This window comes from Neodiprion lecontei, chromosome 5 (assembly GCF_021901455.1).
Source record: "Neodiprion lecontei isolate iyNeoLeco1 chromosome 5, iyNeoLeco1.1, whole genome shotgun sequence".
Lineage (NCBI taxonomy): Eukaryota > Metazoa > Arthropoda > Insecta > Hymenoptera > Diprionidae > Neodiprion > Neodiprion lecontei.
The window spans coordinates 2,576,973-2,597,632 of NC_060264.1; the positions used below are offsets into that span (position 1 = coordinate 2,576,973).

Below are 20,660 nucleotides of genomic sequence, written 5' to 3' on the forward strand. Positions count from 1 at the left end.
AGACAATGTAAAGAGAAAGACTGGTTATGGTATATAGCCTCTCAGAGTTACGGATAAGAAATACGATACCATTGTAAATTTCATTCAACAGAGGCATATGAAAATATTGCACCGTGCATGATTATTCAACGTTCTCGCTGTCTCTTGTTCAACAAATAAAATGGCATTAAATTAAAGAACTAGTTCGTGGAATTAGCCGATTTCTCCTTATTCGCAGGTACATGATATCTTGTGAATTTGTAATTATTCTGTCTTATCTATATTAAATCTGTGTGTAAAACTGGGTGATTGCATTGTGATTGATATGACAAATTGGAATAATTTGAATTCAAAATAGCCGCGGTTATTTTGACTAACGCAGCAGCGGTCGCTCGTATGACTCGGTGACGTCACGCGTCAACAGTTGCATTTGAATTTCAAAAAATAATCATCAAGTGAGAGTAACGGTTGCCGTTAGTCACCGTTAGTTGCCGTAACACCGTCGCGTAGTATATTGCTATAATTTTACTCAATTTGCTTAACGTCAATCGACGGATAACAATGGCTCACCTTAAAACGCCGAAAATGCAGAAGTTCCGAAATAAGACTGAGACTCAAAGTGAGCTCAGCACGCCTCTAAAGATACCGGCGTCGCCGTTCCTGCACAAAATAGGTTATGGCACTGGTAAGTACGTATGAAAGAATCCGATAATCGAGATGTTGAATGGCCTGTCACTTGGTTTCGTTCAGTTTTATTTAGGAATTAAAAAAATCGTACACTCCAATATACTCAGGTGTCCATGTGTTCACTCTGGAAAGATCACCCAAAGTCGGTTTTACCAGATCACCATGGGCTATAAAAAAGGTCAGCGGCTTAGGCAAGAGGAATCCACACTACAGCAAACGAATCCAAATCGAAGCTGACATACTGCGAAACCTAAATCACCCAAATGTCGTCGGCTACCGAGGTTTTGTCACGGATGTTGACGGCATGCCGTGCCTTGCAATGGAACAGCTACACTTGTCACTAGGTATTGGCTAGCACCCTGTAATTCGTTTTTATAAATTCACTCCAAATATGCTACAGTATTTCACTGACAATCTGTGATGGTCTCCACATTCTCAAACACAGGCGACATGATCGAGGACATGGTGAATGATGGTATCGCTGAGCCGTTTCCAGCTGCAAATATACTTAGCATCAGTTTTGAGGTCGCGAAGGGCTTGGAGTACCTTCATCATGAAGCTCACATCCTGCACGGCGATGTTAAAAGTTTTAACATCTTGATATCCAAAGATCGAGCCAATGTCAAACTTTGTGACTTCGGAGTCTCCGTCCCTCTGACAGATTCCTTAGAAATGGACGTATCGAAGGCTCAATATGACTACATTGGTACTGAGTGCTGGTCAGCACCAGAAATACTGCAAGGTAAAAGCATATTATGACATGTAGCTAAGCGAATTAGCCACATTAGAATCACATCTTCATCAATCGAAGTCACAAGTTCATTTCTCAGGATTGCAATTATAATGGTAAATTTTTGGTCCAATGGAATCCGTAAATATGACTGATCCTGCCATAAGGTAGCGTGGCCGAGCGGTCTAAGGCGCTGGTTTAAGGCACCAGTCTCTTCGGAGGCGTGGGTTCGAATCCCACCGCTGCCAATATTTTTATTTTTCTAAAAATAGATCCTTGATTGGACACTCATGAGCATAGTTCTTTTATAAAATTAAATAGCCTATTCTTGATATTTTTGATTTTTTTTATCATAGATGCACGTATAGTTACCAACAAAGCAGACATGTGGGCTTTTGGTATAGTCGTGTGGGAGATGATATCTTTATCTCTGCCTCATGTCGAGTCTGAAGAAGATTCATTGGATGGTAACCACTTGGAAAATCCAGAGACAGAGCCAATGGACGTTCCTGGGTCTGATAGTTTCGGATTTTGCGAAACTGCTTCACGAAAATATGGTAAAATGCGATATTTAATTACTAGAAATACCACGTAGCTCATTATTATGTGCACGGAAACATGTATTTTACGAATGTTTAAACAAACGATGATAATTGCAACAATTATAGGTACAAGGCCTGCACTACCAGCGATTAACCTGGGACCAGAGTACCAAAGAGTTTTCAAGCTATTTCATGCTTGCACTGATTCGGACTACAAGTCTCGCCCTAGTGCCAAAGGAGTGGTGAAGTTTTTTAATAACTACGTTCGTATCAAAGCAGAGGACAGTTACTTCTGGTAGAGGGGAGTTTTTTATTTACTAATCCAGTGCTTTAGTACGAATTCTTTTTATTGACCAGATCTGAAACTAAGGGTGCGAAATAACGAGACGAATGCTGTTCTTTTGACACATCGTAATTCAACGGTTTGAATAATCATTCAACTTCATTAATTACATAATATTTGCTTTTGTTACTTTGACCGTGAACGGCACTTAAAGTTAAACAAAGTACTAAATTTAACGACAATTAACCAATGGTTATAACGAAATTCACGATTGAAGCGTAATTGCAGCAGATGATTAGGCCAAAATATCGAAGCTTATCACAACTGATCCACAACTCTCTTAATTAAATTTGCTGGTCCATGTTTTTTACCAACATTAAAAGAAAATGGCTATAAGTATCAGTACGAGTACAATAAGACTTATAACTATTAGGATCTTGATTTTCCTCTGCAAGAATACGAAAAAGACATGTCAATTATTTATCAAGTTCTATAGTCTTAACTGTACGTATATGTATTATTGAATAGTGTTATTACGATTATCAGTATATTTTATGATACCTTTTTGTACTTGTGACCTTTTTTTTCCGCCTTGCTCAGATCAAAACGGCCATTATCAACGTTGTCTGTCGCTATTCCGGCGAAGTATTCAACACAGTTTAATCTTTCGCTCTGCAAATAATAATGTACGTAGCGAGATTTTATTTTTATATTTTACAGACAGCAAAGTTAATACTGACTTGTTTTTCGACTAGAAATGCCATCTCTACGAACATATCCCGAACTTCAACAATCGATTTTTCAATTTTAAGAAACTCTTCGTGCCTCGTCTGTAGATCCGACAACTGCTGCCGCACGGCACTTGTGTCCTGTAAAATCTGTTGAGGAAAGTGAATGTTTAGTGATAAAATAAAGTTTTACCGGCTATTTGGACTCAAAACATAACTAGCAACACTCACATTGTCCACAAATAAATCAGTTTCCTTACTGTCGAGCATCTCCTGAAATTCTTCGTTGGTACACTGCTTCTGCGCTGGGAACCAAAGATTTGAAAATGAAAAACGGAATACTTCAATTAAAATTGATTAGTATATGTAATAATTACTCAGCAATTTCTGTTGATACAGTAGTGATGTATATTTCTCCTGATATCTTAGCAAAGATTCGTTGTATTCCCTCATAACTTCCCCAAATAATCGCGACATCGTCGAGTACTGTAATATTTTTATTCTCATGTGTATCGGTCCTTCCTTCGCCGTTTCAACCGACAAATCTTCCACCAGCGTAATTTCCTTTTCCATGTCTGAAAGTAAATAAATTTCGGGTTGCAAAAATCTGTCTTACATCAGGCATTTTAAATCATTAAACCTGTTAGTTTGATCGAATTCGAAATAATCTTTGAATTATTTGTACCAAGGTTTTCACGATACCTCAATTAAGTATCGATACAGCACGTTTTCTTTATCATTTTTACGCAATTGGTGAAAGGTTGAAAAATTTAGATTTTCAACGATTCGTCGATTACAAGCAATCATGTTATCGAGTTTTGTTCGTTTCGCGCCACGCGTGCAATGCATGCCGGTCGTTGGATAACCTGCAATGTAAACAGTCAAGTTCGTTCCGAATATGGTGAGGTTATGTCCGCGTTGATTTTGAGCTCGCGAAGAGTCTGACAGTATCTAATTAACAGTGAAGAATATCGAGTGATGTTACGATGGAGCCGTTGCAAATATTTGAAGATTTCAGGCTGGACAATCTGGACGAATCGTGGGTGAAATCTGTGTGGGAAAGTGAGTTTCTAACCTTCGACGACATCCCCGCTGCCTATCTTGACTATTTAAATAGCGAGGACATGGATGTATTGCTCAAGGATTCATCGACGGTAATAAAAAACTGGATGTGCGAGGGCGCCGCCAGCGACGGCGCCGATATTCAACGGACCGAGGTATCCTGGCAAACTTTAATAGCGCTAAACGTTAATCCACGCAGTTTGCTACCCGTTTTAGGATACTTAATGAAAAACGGAAATTCCTTTGACGCCGACGAAGAAGCCAGGCAGCCTTGCCTCAAGGCGACCAGCCTCTACTTTGTCCTTCTCTCTGTACCTGGAAGCAATGCATTTCAAGTCTTTCACCTGAACCTGTATCACTTGGCGCTGAAGACATTTATGCTGTCCGACCGCCTTGTCCAAAAGTCCAGACAACAAGGGAAACGCGTCGATCCTAGAGATGCTTACAATTCAGATGACGATGAAGGTGATATGGAGCTCTTTGATTCCGAAAAACTCACGCTGTGTAAGGGGCTAAATAGCGTCATGTTCGACATAACTACTATGCTGAGGGGTTTTCATCTCTGCGATCAGCCAAGGTCGTTGGAAATCACTGTTCACTCGCTGATAAAAGTTACAGGTCTTTCTAAAGAAGTGATTAACTTCGAGACAAGAGCAGTGAGGCAGGAGGCATCGGTGAACTCCCTTTCTTACAATGCCTACATTGCCCTAAGCTTACTCTGCGATGCTCATCATGGAGCCGTGGATGTGACGATACGTCTTATAGCCAAATACCTGTTACCAAGCCTGGTGTCCAATCAAGATGGATTACTGCCTAAGGAATTGTCTGCGGTCAGAGAATCGATGACAAATTTTGTAAAGAAATTGCTTATAGCTCATCAGAAAGATGCCCATTTAGGCGTGACAACTCTGATTCAACATCTGATGGTAAAATGTCCCGAGAGAGTGGAAGCAAGAACAAAGCAGGCAGCTCTTATATTCAAACTGGTTAATTCCTGCAAGGATGAAGTCTACCTCAAAGCTGTCGAGGACCTGATTGTTCTTGCACACAACAACAAAGTCCTCTTGAGGATATTTGCCGAGGAAATAATGGGAAGATTTTTGACCGATAATACCAGTACTACAAGTCAACCGAATCAAAAAGTTAGGAAAGCCCTTCTTGCAACAGTTTTATCCAGGTGCCTCGACTCCTCGAGTCTAGTTAGAGGAAAAGCGATGTCAATTTTTGCCGACTGCACAGATCCGCAGAACAGTGTGACCTTGAACATGGTGAAAGAAATTTTTGACGAATCTAATTCAGATAAACCCTTGCCGAGTCTGAATACTCTACAGCAATCTATATTTGAAGACCGTGACCCTCTACCGGGCTGCAGTACCGTGGCCTGTGTGCTCGCAGCAAGGGTTGAAGACGAGCGAGCGTTCGTACGTCGTAGCGCGCTACAATCATTAGGCAATTTGGTAGATTTCTACCCAGGGATACTGAATACCCTGACACCTGCCCTGGGTTTACACTGCAGAGATCCTGCAATACTGGTACGTCGATACGCCGTTCAAGTATTCACCCAGCTTGTGGAAAAATTCCCGGAGCATCCGCTATTGACCCAGGACTGGGTCAGGAATGTTTTGCCTCAGATTTTTGATGTGGAAATGAAAGTGCAGGAAAAGGTTCTTGAGTCTTTGCAGCAATTGATCATCGCTAATGTCACGCGGCTGGATGACGACGACTTACTCCCAAAAGCGGACTTGCCGTGGCTGATACTAAACCAAATAACTGAACAAAAGATGAGAAAACATCTGACCAAGGCATGCGCTGTCTGGGCAAAGACTTCTGTACTCACAAATTCTTTGATCACGAAAATTATGTCGCATCTTGACAGCCGCAATGATATACCAGCCCTGGTCTTGTTGACGGCAATCGCTAACTATAGAGAATTGTCAAATATGAGTAAATATTTTCAGAATTACAAAGAAATTCTATGCCGAGACACTTATCAGGCAAGTTTGGTCATCGAATTGCTGAGGAATTCTTGGCCAAACTTGGACGATGCTTTTTTAAAGAAAATGCAGGTGGACCTATTTGAAACACTGTGCTGCTTTCAAGTGAACTTCAACCTTGTCGGCATTTGCTGTGACTTGTATACAGATGTAACAAAGTACCTGAATCCTGAAAATGGAGATCAAATTGTTAAACAGAACTCTCTGCACCTCATGAAGCTATCCGAAACTCTACTGGAAAAATTCATAGATCACGAAGACAACGAAGAAGATGCTCTTCAGACATACTTGAAAGCAATGTCCACTTTGAGTAACGCTTCCCATTTGTGCGTTGGCTCAATTTCTCCATCCACGTTGCGCGTACTAGAGGGAATAGTTGTGGAGTGGGATTCGTTGCCAGATGCAGTAAGGCATCTCCATGAACTAAGAGCAGCAGCCGTTACCGTTTTAGGGCAACAAGCAATGAGGGACAGAGAAATTGCTCAGGAAATAATGCCAATACTTGGCCACATAATGCGGATGAGTACCGCACAGTCTTCTGATGTCCAAGCAGCTGTGAAGGTGAACGCAGCCAAGGCTCTGGCCGATATTTGTGTGCGATTCACAGCCTTGGTTGAACCTTATTTGCCCGATATGTGCGTTAGCATGAAGGACCAAAACCCGATAATTCGAGAAGCTATAGTCGTACTTTTCATCCAGCTTCTTCTCGAAGACTTTATCAAAGTCAAGGGACCTTTCTTCTTCCATATTTTAACAATGCTCACCGATACAGATGAGATGGTACGCGACCTTACGGTCTTCCTCATAAACGAAAGATTGTTGGTGAAGAACAAGACTCTGATATTTAGGCAGTTCTTGGAGAGCATTTTTCACTATAACAATTTGAAGCTGCCAAAAAAATTCTCCAGTAATGTCATCGGCCAAAGAGCATTGAAGGCCTTGACACTACCTGGGCGGAGAAATAAAAATCACCGTAGAGTGATTTACAATTTTATGCTAGAGCACTTGGAACCTGTTGAAAAGGTGAAAATTGTCGCACGGCTTACAAGTGAAATATTATCTGCAATTATAAGCGGGGCAATAAATGTTCAGAAAGAAGAAGGGCTGTCCGTACTCAAAGATTGCTTGTACATATTGTCTAGAGAAGAATTGCATCCAACTTCATGCTCAAAACGTACAGAAGATGATTCTCAAGATGAAAGTTTGCCAATTGAAAATCTGCCCATTAATAACACTGTGAATGCTGTTGCAAATGAGATGAAAAAGCAAAGGGTTGAGGTCCTTGTGCCGACTCTCGTTAAGCTTAAGAAAATGTTCATAAAACTCTCTTCTCCGTTTGCAAGCGATGTTGCAAGGTATTACTTAAAAATTGTCGCCGAATACAAGAAGGAGCAGCTTCTGAACCTTTTCAGCGAGTATCCAGCAATAGAAAAAGAAATCGAAGAGGATAGAAAGTGAGTAGCTGTGCAGTCTAATCACAACGTTACAATTTACAATTGGTAAAATTTGTTTAACTGTAAATATTTCTATTTCTTTCCAGCCTGCTAATTCCCCACGTATCATAGTAAATCTATATATTTTGAATAATCTATTCAGGAAATATGGGTCTAATACTTTCGTCGACGATGCAGATGCAGATGCGGAAACTGCCGAACAGCAAACAAATCTAGCACTGATTAGACAGGAGCGGATGCCCAAAATTGTACTGCGACGATTGTCAACGCTAACTTATCCTGGTATGAAAAATTGGCGAAGCCCTTCCCAGGCTTCTCAATCTGACGAGCAATCATCCCAATTTGAATATTCGAGAAGCCAAACTCCGTTACCATCACCAATTGCATATGCAGAAATCAGCTCACCACCTTTGTGTCAACCTGGTCCTAGTCTAAATAGTACTCCAACAATGTCTAAATCTAGAAATTCGCGTCATTCACTACAGTGCAGCCCCATCCATGCAGGGAATAATTATGTTTACAAAAATCTCAAATACAAGGGAGTGCCAATTATTTCTGAGGAAGATGACGAAGAAGAACCATTACCCGTTCAAAGGAGAAAAATAGTTCCTAGAAAATTACGCTGTCAGAGTCCTCAATGCGAGGAAGCACCAATGGAAATTGGCACTAGGAAGGAACGTTCAAAGTTCGTACGGCATTCCGATTAGGTGAGCTTTTGTAACAAATATACCAAATATCATCGAAATTCTGACCTTGCACCTTTCTTGATAGACAACCATATATTCATACCTTTCAGTTTCTTCTGAACGCGAGTTGCCGTCTCCGAGATGACTTGCGTCCGAGTATCCAGTTCAACCTGAATTTCTGTGGGATGTCAAGAACAAAACTTTAAACAATGTAAGTAGAGACATTTTATTTTAATTTTCCGACTTACCTCGATTATTATAGGAAAGAACGTCATTATGCAATTCCTTGATAACATTTGAATTGTCTGCAATTAGTTGGATCAACATACGGGTTTCCTCTACCTTTTTTTAAGACCACAGAACAACGTGAAAAATTCAACTTTTATTATTATTATTATTATTATTATTATTATTATTATACACATTTTAATCCTAGATACTTATTTATTTTAATTTCTTATTATATAGTGTACTCACTTCCTCCAAAACTTTGTTTAGCTTTTTATTTTGAGATATTTGTATGTGCACATCTTGGAGAAATCCGGTTCCAAATGAAGCGCTGTGTTTACGTGCCTAAAAAACGATTATAATTTATTTAACATTCCATTGATCGTGTTTGCTCGACTTTATACAGTCTCAGTAATAATTAATAAAAACTAACACAGTTTAAAGTGCGGCCTAGAAAACTGTATCATTGTTCTAATTTCGCAAAAGAAAGCGTGACGATGAAAGCATGTATTAAAATTCGTACTGCATTTCGTCAGTGTGTTTGCGTATTTTCTTTTTCTCATTATTGTTTACACAAAGTAATTATTTTTTTATTTCAATATTCTCGTCGATGTTAAATATATTTTGTCAGTGTGAAAAAGATGAAAATTGAAAATGAGACATTATGCCATGTGTCAGAAAGAAGATAAGAAATTCGGAACTGTGACAGTCATTACAAATTTAAAAAAAAAAAATCAATTGAATATTCACGTAACACTTTATAATAGCCTGAGAGTTCATGGTATGAAAACTGAAAACTCAAAAACCACACGAAATCAATATGAATAAATATATATTAGTTAATAGAAAACTGTGTTCGTGAATGTTAGAAAGAAAAAAATTTCTGTACTAACTGCACACAAGTCAGGCAATCGATCCCGAGTCATGTTGATTCCATACGAAATCCAGTACCGTTCTAAGTGAGAAGTAAACCAAACAAGGTGTATGCCTTATTATCAGTCTTATCAGCACACTATAGATAATAGATAAAATACTCATAATAATGATAAATTTTTCCACGAAGCGTTGATGATGCACTTGCTAATTACATTTTGAAGCTTTTATGACTGGTTGTAATGTGGCGACAAATTTTTTTTATACCGCGTGCCCTACTTCAACAATAAATTTATCCTCTAGTACACTCGTGAATTGAACTAGTTCACATCGCACGGGCCATGTTTTGCATCTGAAGTGAAATAGGAAATAGACACTTTAGCAGCTGTAGTTACAAGGCCGAAGTTGAGACCATTACGGTAGATGTGCCTATTTTTTATTCTAATTCTTCGTTTCTAGTTTTTGTAAAAATTCTCTGCCTTATCAAGGTACTTTTTTTCAGAGAAAAAAATTGATACATTTTTTATTTCATTCAGTAAACACAAAACGACGTTAATGTGTAAACAACCAGGATAATAAGCGTGAACCGATATGCTAATAGTTTACATACCAACATTGTCGTACAAAAATTTAGTACCTTATTGAATATAAATAACGATATTTTTTTTAAAACTGCAAAATGTCTGTGATTATTATTACCTATACGGTATTCTAAATAAAGAAAATAAAGGTGGTCAAGTTTGTTTTGTTCTCTCATATTAAGTTTCGTGTAAAAATAACTAGTTTTTATACTTACATACATTTATAAAACAGAAATTAATGCATATATTATTTTAATATAATAATTGTTACATAAGATGGAATAAATAAGCAGAACTGCAAGTTTTCATGACGATAATTATTTATTTAATTTCTCTCTTTCTCAATATATATAATATATATCTCAATTTTTTTGCAACAATAACAATACAGATTAATTATTAACGAGTTAAATAATATTAACTAGTATAATAATAATAACAGTAAAGGTAATAGGAAGACGGACAGAATACTAAAATACTTAAGAGTACAGTAAATAATGGTGTTAACAAGTCGCGTTATGCGTTATATAATTATTACAGTATTTTCATTTCATCAAGGAAAAAATCATTCCAAATGTAGCCAAGTGGACGAGCGAATGACAGTGGACTAAATATTGTTACATATTAATATCGTTGCAATTTTTCGCGTTGTGAAGTTTTCTGAAATGCATTTCTCGGAAATGTGTTATTTCCCTATTAATACACGGAAACGCAATTTTTTTAAATCTTCATTTACCTAAATACTAATTGGTTGTATCTGTGCAATATACACATACTCCATAATAATATTTTGTACCGTATCTATTCTAATAATAGGTGTGTAGTTTTTAAAAATAATCTACGGTGTCTTACAAGGCAGATCGGTCAGTCTTATTAGATATATATTTTTTTTTTCAAATCGAAACAATGATAATCAATTTTTTTGTCCAATCGATTTTTATAGGCTACTAATATCGTTACGGGAATATCTTATTCCTAATCAGGGTAGGCGTATAATGCATGTTTTACGACTTAATTTAACATCAAAATAATGTCTATTTAATCGAAAGACTGATTAGACCGCGAATAAATGTAAATATATTACATGGTATACGATATTTTGCTAACAATATTCTCATATATGTCAAAATTGTCAAGATATGGACCGTATCCTCTCTACAGACGAAGATCGAAAGAGAGAATGGGAATATAAATTAAATGGCTTACCATTTTTGTACGATATGATTGGTTCTCACAAAACAACAGTGCGAAAATAACTGTTCGTATACAAATGTTGAATAATTTCATTTCCTGTGATTAGCTGCGTATAATCGTATACCTCTCCATAGCATTTATTTTCCTTTTTGCTTCGTGTAAACCTTACGTCAAGTATAATTCCCTTTCCATCTTCCGTGAACCATCTCTGTTTTCATATAAAAACTAAAAAAAAAAAAAATTGCTCTGCTCTTGTTCTCTCTCTCTTTCTCGATACATCTCCCTGATCAAATTTTTTGAAAAATGTCTTAAGGTATGCCTTAATTGAAAATACTTGACATTAGTCTGCCAAGATCTATCTTTCGATAAACGTTTTCATCTTATTAGTTACAATACTTATGATCCTGATGGCCCGTCGTGCGGATGATACCTCAGCGAGACGCTGTTCGAGTTCTCACTTTGTCAGTGAGGTAATCGATCACTTGAGTCTGCGAATGCCTGATTGCAAGTTGAAGCGGTGTAACGCCCTCTTGATTGAGAAGCAGAGCATCGGCTCCTGCGCCTACGAGCTGTCTCGCCACAGCCATGTGACCGGACAAAGCCGCTGCATGGAGAGCACTCTCGCCATTCTACCATAGATAAAAGATATACTCTCTTCTGTAAATTTTCTACAGTCTTACTACTTCGTCGAATGTTTTACTAAAATTCAAGGCTCATGCTTACTGGAAGAATTCCCAGAGATGGACGATACTTAAGAAGTTCGGCTATCACTGCCGAGTGACCCTTGTGCGCAGCTTTGAACAACGGGGTGGCTCCATCCTGTAATGAAACAGAAAATTTTGGTAGACAACATTTCTGAACATGGTATGAAAAGTTACATATTCTATAACGCGTGAGAATGATGCAATGATAATGTATATTATAATTGCAACTGTACATTTATATGAAAAGAATACTTCGAATTTCTTCTTACATGTCTTGTCGAATCTACCCTGGCTCCGGCCTTCAAGAGCCTTCTTACAACGTGGTCATGTCCCATCTGAGCAGCGATCCAAAGAGGAGTAGCCCCGTCGGTCCTAATCGCGTCGGTTTTCGCTCCTCGTTCAAGTAAGACCTCCAAAATACGTACGTGTCCATTTTGGGCTGCAATGAAAAGTGCGGTGGCTCCATCCTGTGTATGAAGAAAAGAAGATAATAGCGGTTTTTAAAGTGACTGATAACGATAATCTAAAGAATTTGTATCTCTCAATGGCTTTTTAACGATCCTTGTATTTGGCTCGAAGAGTTCGGTTAGCGCTGCAAAACAATTTCACAGGAATGTGTTTTTTTTTTGTTTTACATTCCCGTTTACTAACTAGCCAAACACTCAGTTTTATTCGCGTAATATTTATCCACGCCGCTCATTTATTATAATTAGCATTGTTCGCATGTGTGAAGAATGTTATACTATGTATCAAACCTTCATGTGCGCGTTTACGTTCGCGCCTCGATCCAGAAGTCCTTCAACGACGTCGAGGTGGCCGCATTGGCAGGCAACGAAAAGCGGAGTCCCGCCGTCCTGTAAATGAATTTCATTTGAATTTGTGCATAAATAAAAATCTAAAATTTCTGAGTAGCCATGAAAGAAATATGCAAAATAGTGAAGTGAGTCGCACATGATTATTTGAGAAGTCATATTTCATGTGTCCTATTAGCATCACTTGAACTATCGGACCTAAGAATAAGCAATTTTTTTTTTCTTTTTTTTTAATTACCACGCTGCAAGAATCAACGAAGGCTTCGTTGTCCAGCAGCAAATTGACGACGTCGACGAATCCTCCCTGCGACGCGAAAAACAACGCCGTTGTACCGGTCTGGAATGAAAAATATATATCATTAAGATTTAATTCATGTAACCTAAGTTTGCGATAGAAATGTGTAAACGATTTTTTGATCATCCTTTGTCAACGACGTTGAATTTGAGTAAGAATTTTTATACGCTTCTTCAACCGTGGCCCGCATACGAGAAAGAATCTAACGAGATTGAAGTTAGTAACGTTATCGTAACGAAACATTGCGGAAAAAAATCACTATTTTCTTATTTTTACATAACTTTGAAGAAACGAAAATTTCAAAATATGTTTCTGTTTTGTTTTATTACGTCTTACCGAAGTTCAAACAATTCAAAAATCATGAAATAACGGTTCTTCATGACACTTGGAACGTTACCAACTTCAACACGGTAGAATGTAGCCAGTCTTCCCACGCGTCAACTTTCGTATATATATATATATGTGTATGTATATAATGTACAATATCAGGCTATTAGCAGATGAGGTCATTTAAAAACCGCTAACGCGGATGACAACATTAAAATGTCACGACGTGTCCCTGTAAACTATGAAAACCTGGGCCGCTCGCTCTTTTCATATTGTACAGCCCGGAGGTTGTTCTCCTCTATTCGTAGTCCTAACTAATCACCAAGTCGTTGCCGTTTCAGTGTCTTCAATTATACATATATATATATCGTAAGCTTATTTTTTCCCCGACGCGAATTCACCGGAAACAGATACTTTTGCTAAATATTTTTATGCCAATTTACGCGGTTGAGATGTATGGCGGGTTGCGTCGCTCCGCGATTCAGGCGTTTTGTAGTGACATTGAAAATTATCTTTTTTTTTCAACTTTAACGAGTGTCCGTTACATACGTGTACGTGCTTTCGCGATCGCGTGTCAGAATTCGATTTCAACATAATCGAGTCCATTGATATTATGGAACTCAAAGTTGCCAACGAGTCCTTCACCCATTTGAGTTGAAAAAAAGGGGCAAGTAAACAAAAGAAAAGAAGAACTTGTACAGCTGGAGGTAAACCACTACGGCAAGTTCAACAAAAACTGCACTTCGGTACACGCGATACGGTTAATCGGAATAGCTGAGCCGAACAAACTCCCGCTCGAATAATTCAAACTTTCAAGGACAGAGCTGCTCATAGCAAATAAATTAACCGGTTTAACTCACGTCAGATATACGTGCCATAAACAAGCTTTGGAATTTATGGGCTGAACACCGCTTCGCTTATGTTATCCTCAATCATCAGCTTCACAGTTTATTTAATGGAAAGAAAAAAAGGAATTCTGTTCCAGTTGAGCGCGTTACGGAATCTCGTATTTAAATCGGTCTAACAATAAGTATGCTATGGAATTTATGGATAATTTAACGCCAGCTGTGCGAGCGAAATTTATAATACAACACACCTACTTGCATGCATACATTTTTAGTAACTGTAAGGAGCTTACCGAACAAATTTCACAAGCTAAATTCCGAGTTTTTAATGACATTGATATGCATTCGCGCACAAGTCAGTTATTAGACTGACGTCAAGCGTTCAAAATGGTTTTTCACATGCCTGCAGTGTGAATATTCGATAACAACATTAATAAAATATTTTGTACAAGTTTCAGTCACGGATCTACACTTTTCTCCAGACTGCAAGATGATGGGGATGAAAAAATCGCAGTCTACAGCAAGGCAGAATCTAGTAGTGCATCTTCTGTCGCAAGAATTGGGCGATTTTTCAGCCAGAGGTTATCAAAAGAATAATTGTTGTTATCCAGTATGCAAGCTGAGCGGCAGCAAGCTGACGTCGAGAATGCAGGTAACGACGTCGACCTGACCACTGCCGGTGAATCGACTTTCACTCCGGCGTTAAGCGAGCTGCCAGAGAGCCAAGTGTTGCCACAGCAAACACATCAGGCGTGTACACCAGGTGTACACATACTTAAATCAACCATGTGTATGTACATCAGCCCACACATAACAGGAGCAAGAGGAAAAGCGATGCAAGACAACTGCCTGACATAATAATCCAACAAGTGTCCTAATAGTTACAGACACGAGCCAACCGCCGAAAGTTTACTTTTATCATTATATTATGCCTGTTATTGGACGTTATAGGTATATTCTATACGATATAACTATGTATAGGAGTATTGATCATGGTATATTAATATCGTACGGTTTGGCTATATCCGACATCGCAACGATCAGAGAAGCAGCAATTTTTGCCATGTCGTATTCTAGAACTCGAGAGGGCTGATATACGAGAAAGAAAAAATGAATAAATTAATTTCGGATTGAAACTGCCCGCGTTGGTATATTAATTATGCCTAGGTATGCTAAATTACAACAGCTCGCGTGGTACACTAGCTAATGCAAGTATATAGTGCAGAGAATTTTTCATTTCTCTTTGTTATTATTCAGAATACTACAGCAGCCTGCAACTCAGCTGTCCGTCCGCTCCAATCGTCTGTCAACCGTGACTTGGAGTAAAAAATATACATCCGTAAATCTCGCGGGATTTAGCTGTGAAAATCTGAGAATTACGTTCACGGGATCGAGAAGAACGTAACAATATAGGATAAAAATAATTGTTGTCGTAGGATCTTTGAAAAAAAAACTGATTCATAAAGTGTTACACGCGACTAGAAACACGAATACCAGATTAGAATTTAGAGCAGGTGTAAATTTCTCTTCTCCTTTTTTCATTTCTTTTTCTTTTACGCTGCGATAATTATTATATCGCCACCACGCACACGTAACGCGACTATACTCAATGATTATAGCTCGGTAGTTGAAACCGTATGGTCCGTACTCGTGTATATTGAACAGGCATAAGAATATCGTAAAAAGTGTACTACGATGATATTATAGACTGCACTTATGAAGGACAATAATTATCTGCTCGCGACTTGCACTGCTCGGTCTATATTTAGTTACGGGTAGAGATCGGCACCATTCTGTAATATTTATAATTAAATAAATTGTATATTCCACCGGGGAGTGGCTGTACGTAATGTCACGCATCAGTTTTCGTTAGGATTTACATGTCGATATTGAGTAGATGAAATCTATGAATGTGAATTACGATTTACTTCGCACTGACTTGCGGTGCACCGCTGCACCGCAGACTCGAAATAATGGGTGAAACTCAAGACCAGCTCTCAGTGTATCCATTACAAGAATCTGTATATACATATTAAATCTTGGAAATCTGAGAACCGCATTTAAATACGTAGATACGCAAGGTACAGGTGTGTTCAGTTTCCAGTAGCTCAGACTCACCGCGAGAATTTCACATTTTATTACGCATTGCAGCTCGCGACTTCGGTATACCTAGCAGATGATAATAAAATTGCGAAAATATAAAGTTTTTCTACACCTTGGATTTTAATTGTCACAAAGTCTGGCGATAATATACTGAAATACCTACGGCGAGGTTTCAATGTTGCATACCTATTCTTGTAACTCTTGCAAAATCGAAAATAGAATCTAGGAGACCAGTTAATATGCGACTGCTCGGTCAAGGTAAAATTTCGCAACCATCGTTTGAACGACGGACTTCAGGGACATTTTATTTTAAGGAGGAAGAGAAGTGAGAGACGAGAAGCCACGGAGAAGAACGGCAGAAAATAAAGCAATAACTCCGCAATCTTGGGACTCACCAGCCTCTTCGCCGCTGGATCGGCACCCTGTTGAAGCAGCTCGGCGACCGCGTCCACGTGTCCTCCGGCGGCAGCTAGTATCAACGGAGTTGTACCATCCTACAAAAGAGTCGTTCGGTGGTGAAACCTCTTTTATTGCAGCCCCCCGAGCGCTCTCATAAGGAGAGACGAGGCGTCCTATCGAGCTACGAACCTTATCTTTGCAATCTACGTGAACCCGGCCTGATTCCAGAAGTACTTGAAGTCGTTTGGCGTCACCCTTCGCCGCGGCCAAGTGGAGCTCCACATCCCACGGAGACTCTTTCTGCATATGTCAAGAAAGTGGTAGTAAAAAAAGCGTTATAAATTTTCTATTTTCAAAAGAGTAAACAACATTTTTTTTATTACTATAACAGAATTCTATATGCATATTTTTTCCTTCCTCAGGGTTGTAACTTTTCCCACTGGCATTGTACGTTGGGAGATTTTTATTGAAAATAAACATAATGCGGCTGATGTACGAATGATCTCATAGAGCGGAGATGAAATCAGAATCAGCGGCACGAGTCACGACGCATGCCGTGCAGGCTCGTTGCCAATTGTTGGACTCTTATGGACTAATCGGCAGGGTCCTCGGAGTAATTGGAAGTACTTAGTGAATAGAAGCTGTGACTCCTGCAGTCGGTGAATTGTCTCTATTGTATTATACGCGTGCTACATTGTCTTTTCTGAACGTTGCACTCTTGCCCACGTGACTGCAGGGGGTTTAGTAAAAGTGATGAGGTTTGATTGTATGTTCACATAAATGGGGACACCCGACACGTAGGTATAGACATGCAGCATTGTACGAAGAGGCTTTGGCTACTGCAGGTTGACCGAGATGCGCAGAGGCGGTTTAAAACCGGATCCCTGAATATTTGTTAACAGTTCATTAATCACAGCGGAAGCTGGAAGGAAGACGAAAGGCTTCGAGTGAAATTTCATGAAGGTTGTTGTTTTTCCGTCAAGGCCGCGCACGCGGTACGCCGGTTATTTCTATAACGTAATAATATTACATTACGTATACCTATAACACATACCGCGTGTTTTTATCCACATGCGTGGATTTTGAATCAAGGAACTGAGCGAGTTACGTAATAAATATAGCAGTAGTCGTGTGAGACGTATAATAACATCAAGATTTTTATCATTGGTATTACGAAATATTTACTTAGGTGATTTATTTCGGGGTCACAAATTGATCGGTTCGTTTATAAGTTTGTTATAGGACCGTAGTTAGTACGACAAATTTAATTTTACGGAAATTGAAATCCGGGATTCACACCGGTTTCAGATACCTCGTAACTAAAACCAACTTGTCGAGACTTTGGTCGGCTTTGTATTTGAAAACAAAAAATGTACACGGGCGCGTAACCGCGCGGCCATGAATTACGTCATACCGGCGACAACAACGTTTCGGTGACCACAGCTATAATTATTTATGTATACCTTGATAAAACGTACGATGTTCAGTTCAAGAGTACGAAAAAGTATAACATAGTATGGAATGGAGTTTTGTTACTTCTAAATAGGTATTTATTTGATTTATGAAAGTCATACGTGTATTTCTTCGACTAGATCTACGTAACACGAATAAGGAAAAGTCGGTGCAACAATCGGAATAGATTACATTGTCTAAATAAAATACATTGTCATGTCATAAGCAATGTTCGAACGATTGAATAACCTTCGGTACGTCACAGATCTCGAACCAATCAGAGAGCATAACAGTGGTGCTCATCACTTACACATCTAATGATTGTAAATTTGCAGGGTGTACTGGGAAATGTGAGGGAAATCGAGGTGTGAAAGGCATGTACGAATTGAAGTGTCGAAAGTCGAGAAATGAAAATGCCAGCGATAAATTTGTACGTGTATGTATATGTATGTATTACAGGCGAATCTTTGATTTCGAGTGAAAAATATTGGTAATCATTTATGATAACCATTGTGTGTTAACTTAGAGATATGGTATACACAATGTCAAAGTATGTATAATATACCGTCTTCAGTAATATAGTTTCACTTGAAGAACTAACTTAGATATCTATAGTGCGATCCACTAAATTTAAGATTTCGTAATTACGGGCTTACCTTCATAGACATGTTAAGATAAGGAAGTAGCTATCTCGAATCAATTGCAGAGTAAGGATATACGTAGGTAAGAAACATGGAATAGAAATCACTCGTTCGTCAATAACGAAAACTAATCATCCCGTAATGATCGCGGTTAATAAAGTCGCGTTCCTCTCGTAATTGATACCACTGAAAATTAATGCGACGAGACACGAATGTCATAAACGATTGAAGGCTCACGTGTCGGGCGCGAACAAGTGTCGTACGTATCCTGGTGCAAGGGGTATGCAACTCTTGGATATTCCCGTTCGGAATCGTCGGAAATTATTCCTTCACCGTTAGACGCAGCATCTTGTGCCTGCAGCGTCCATCTGCCTACCGCCTCCTGGCTCTCGACTTCTTTGCGCCGATGCTGGGTGTCTGCCGCTAAATCGCGAATCACGCAAGTACCGAATCAACTTACGCTTCGACCGACGGACACGCCGCGGCACAACAGCCGAATGACGGCTACGTCGGCTACTGGCTGGAGCCTGACAAGTGCAGGCTGTAAGTGCCAGGCGGTTGCAGCAGGCAGCCGGGTAAAAATTGATAAACGTTCTTTCGAACTCCGCGTGGTGGCACCACATGGACGACCCTCCAGTTCACCGAAGCGTGTACATACACGCAATTCTGCAGTGATTTCGAACTTGACTTTCTCACTTGTATTTATTCATTTTTTAATCGAAATATCTTGGTAAAAAGTTGTGCAGTCATACGAAATGTTCATGAAATAACGCGAACGAATAATAGAAGAAGTATTACAAAGTGAAGTTTGAACTGAGGCTTTTGTAAATTGCAATTTTCTCCTGACGGAGTTGCGTTATGTTTTAATCAAAGAAAAAAGTTCCTTACCTCAGATTATATGGCAATCAACAGATGAGATTAAATTCAGTTCAATTGGATACATCCAAATTGTACATGACCCTTCCGAAAGATTTTCAAAAACCTTTCATTTTCGCACCGTCGTTCGGTGACTTCGACAGCGCCATCAGTGGTTGACTTCACGAAACACTATCGATAGTTCCAAGCTTCGATGGTGAGCTAAGGATCTCACACGTTCTTTTTCCGGTCTAGAGCGATATTGGAGGTAAGCGTGTGTCAAAATTGTGCTAAATAAATGTTAAATTTTTGCGGCTTGCAGCATTAATTGGTGTCGGTGATAAATCGAAAGTTTTTAATCAAGTTTCAGATATTCTAAACAAAAATGGAGAACGACGCTGGTGAATTTGTCGACTTGTACTGCCCACGAAAATGGTAAGCTATCCTCACACGTGCTAATATTTATTTTATTCTTAAATCAATCTCTTCAGTGTTTGCGCTACATGACTTTGAACACGATGATAATTCACATTTTCATCTGTGTCCCGTAGCTCCAAAAGCTCGGGCGGTTTTTGCAGAAAAAATGGACTCAATAGTTAGGTTAGGTTTGTTCAATGCTTGTTCACCTTAGCGTCTGACATCGGCTAAACTTACTATGCGATTGTAAATGCTTTTGAATCATGTCTGTAGCATGAAATCAAAAAACCATCTGTAAAACTTTTCAGCTCTGCAAGCAACCGCATCATCCATGCAAAGGACCACGCTTCAATTCAGCTTACCTTGGCTGATGTCGACCCTCAAACTGGGCGTCAGACCGAAACCTCAAAAATGTATGCCATCTGCGGTGCAATCAGGCGTATGGTACGTAGTGTCGAAGGGTCTTAAGTTTTTAACAATGGATACGAAAATAAATTCTCTTTGCATCCGAAGTGTATCAACGTCATGTTACTTGTAAAGCAATGATACTACAAGAAGAAGGGAAAGGTACAAAAAAATAATTTCAACAATGTCTTTCATTTAATAGGGTGAATCGGACGACTGCATCGGCCGTCTTGCTAAGAAAGATGGAATTTTGGCTAAGAACTATTAATCAACTATGATTGTACTCTACGAGTTTCCATAAATATAATTCTATAAAACAAATCTGGGTTTACGGTGTAATTTTTTTTACTTAATGCAATTTTAATTTTCAGCAGAAGTGAAAAC

At 38.9% G+C, this 20,660-nt stretch overlaps 5 protein-coding genes, 1 long non-coding RNA gene and 1 other non-coding gene across 10 annotated transcripts; 5 read left to right on the forward strand and 2 right to left on the reverse strand.

Moving 5' to 3' along the window:
* Positions 1–432: 432 nt before the first annotated feature.
* LOC107221198 (lymphokine-activated killer T-cell-originated protein kinase) lies at positions 433–3,161 on the forward strand. Of its 2 annotated transcripts, XR_006904605.1 has the most exons (6): positions 433–664; positions 774–1,010; positions 1,112–1,408; positions 1,753–1,953; positions 2,065–2,907; positions 2,977–3,161. XR_006904605.1 is itself a non-coding variant. In XM_015660109.2 (5 exons), exons 1-5 carry the CDS (start codon positions 541–543, stop codon positions 2,235–2,237), a joined length of 1,032 nt encoding a protein of 343 aa, XP_015515595.1. In that variant the 5' UTR covers positions 433–540; the 3' UTR covers positions 2,238–3,161. The 2 variants fall into 2 exon arrangements, 1 of the variants encoding a protein (XP_015515595.1); XM_015660109.2 differs by having other exon boundaries at positions 2,065–3,161.
* On the forward strand, positions 1,563–1,644 carry Trnal-aag. The gene has a single exon. It is a non-coding gene; the product is annotated as a tRNA-Leu (tRNA).
* LOC107221199 (syntaxin-1A-like) lies at positions 2,202–9,401 on the reverse strand. The gene is made up of 9 exons (XM_015660111.2): positions 9,267–9,401; positions 8,623–8,718; positions 8,394–8,487; positions 8,249–8,323; positions 3,327–3,524; positions 3,181–3,254; positions 2,962–3,099; positions 2,783–2,893; positions 2,202–2,669 (listed from the first exon to the last, which is right to left on the reverse strand). The coding sequence occupies exons 1-9, from the start codon at positions 9,297–9,299 to the stop codon at positions 2,598–2,600; spliced, it is 891 nt and encodes a 296-aa protein (XP_015515597.1). The 5' UTR covers positions 9,300–9,401; the 3' UTR covers positions 2,202–2,597.
* LOC107221197 (condensin-2 complex subunit D3-like) lies at positions 3,773–9,181 on the forward strand. 3 transcript variants are annotated; one of them, XM_015660108.2, is made up of 4 exons: positions 3,821–7,459; positions 7,602–8,166; positions 8,256–8,356; positions 8,461–9,181. In XM_015660108.2, exons 1-2 carry the CDS (start codon positions 3,936–3,938, stop codon positions 8,164–8,166), a joined length of 4,089 nt encoding a protein of 1,362 aa, XP_015515594.2. In that variant the 5' UTR covers positions 3,821–3,935; the 3' UTR covers positions 8,256–8,356; positions 8,461–9,181. The 3 variants fall into 3 exon arrangements, with proteins under 3 accessions (XP_046597021.1, XP_046597022.1, XP_015515594.2); XM_046741065.1 differs by lacking the exons at positions 8,256–8,356; positions 8,461–9,181 and having other exon boundaries at positions 3,773–7,459; positions 7,637–7,823; XM_046741066.1 differs by lacking the exons at positions 8,256–8,356; positions 8,461–9,181 and having other exon boundaries at positions 3,773–7,459; positions 7,546–7,744.
* Positions 9,402–10,348: 947 nt separating the features above from the next.
* On the reverse strand, positions 10,349–19,140 carry LOC107221202 (ankyrin repeat domain-containing protein 29). The gene is made up of 8 exons (XM_015660115.2): positions 18,615–19,140; positions 16,696–16,806; positions 16,503–16,601; positions 12,776–12,874; positions 12,481–12,579; positions 11,995–12,192; positions 11,745–11,840; positions 10,349–11,650 (listed from the first exon to the last, which is right to left on the reverse strand). Exons 1-8 carry the CDS (start codon positions 18,624–18,626, stop codon positions 11,453–11,455), a joined length of 912 nt encoding a protein of 303 aa, XP_015515601.1. The 5' UTR covers positions 18,627–19,140; the 3' UTR covers positions 10,349–11,452.
* LOC124294677 lies at positions 16,708–18,431 on the forward strand. Its single transcript, XR_006904606.1, has 3 exons — positions 16,708–16,826; positions 16,929–18,212; positions 18,294–18,431. It is a non-coding gene; the product is annotated as an uncharacterized LOC124294677 (long non-coding RNA).
* A 494-nt stretch (positions 19,141–19,634) lies between the features above and the next one.
* On the forward strand, positions 19,635–20,597 carry LOC107221184 (40S ribosomal protein S21). Its single transcript, XM_015660095.2, has 4 exons — positions 19,635–19,722; positions 19,819–19,889; positions 20,180–20,315; positions 20,479–20,597. The coding sequence occupies exons 2-4, from the start codon at positions 19,840–19,842 to the stop codon at positions 20,542–20,544; spliced, it is 252 nt and encodes an 83-aa protein (XP_015515581.1). The 5' UTR covers positions 19,635–19,722; positions 19,819–19,839; the 3' UTR covers positions 20,545–20,597.
* Positions 20,598–20,660: the final 63 nt, after the last annotated feature.

Bases quoted from the DNA above. Each gene is read 5' to 3' on its own strand.
- LOC107221198 (XM_015660109.2), top strand. From the start codon at position 541: ATGGCTCACCTTAAAACGCCGAAAATGCAGAAGTTCCGAAATAAGACT. The intron at 1,011-1,111 runs GTATTGGCTAGC...TCTCAAACACAG, and splicing joins ACAGCTACACTTGTCACTAG to GCGACATGATCGAGGACATG. The intron at 1,409-1,752 runs GTAAAAGCATAT...TTTTTATCATAG, and splicing joins AGCACCAGAAATACTGCAAG to ATGCACGTATAGTTACCAAC.
- LOC107221197 (XM_015660108.2), top strand. From the start codon at position 3,936: ATGGAGCCGTTGCAAATATTTGAAGATTTCAGGCTGGACAATCTGGAC. The intron at 7,460-7,601 runs GTGAGTAGCTGT...TAATCTATTCAG, and splicing joins GAAATCGAAGAGGATAGAAA to GAAATATGGGTCTAATACTT.
- LOC107221199 (XM_015660111.2), bottom strand. From the start codon at position 9,299: ATGACTCGGGATCGATTGCCTGACTTGTGTGCA. The intron at 8,488-8,622 runs GTGAGTACACTA...TCTTAAAAAAAG, and splicing joins TAAACAAAGTTTTGGAGGAA to GTAGAGGAAACCCGTATGTT. The intron at 3,100-3,180 runs GTGAGTGTTGCT...TTTCCTCAACAG, and splicing joins CTGATTTATTTGTGGACAAT to ATTTTACAGGACACAAGTGC.
- LOC107221202 (XM_015660115.2), bottom strand. The intron at 16,602-16,695 runs GTTCGTAGCTCG...ACTCTTTTGTAG, and splicing joins ACGTAGATTGCAAAGATAAG to GATGGTACAACTCCGTTGAT. The intron at 12,580-12,775 runs GTAATTAAAAAA...ATTCATTTACAG, and splicing joins TCGTTGATTCTTGCAGCGTG to GACGGCGGGACTCCGCTTTT.
- LOC107221184 (XM_015660095.2), top strand. From the start codon at position 19,840: ATGGAGAACGACGCTGGTGAATTTGTCGACTTGTACTGCCCACGAAAA. The intron at 19,890-20,179 runs GTAAGCTATCCT...AAAACTTTTCAG, and splicing joins TTGTACTGCCCACGAAAATG to CTCTGCAAGCAACCGCATCA. The intron at 20,316-20,478 runs GTACGTAGTGTC...TTCATTTAATAG, and splicing joins GCGGTGCAATCAGGCGTATG to GGTGAATCGGACGACTGCAT.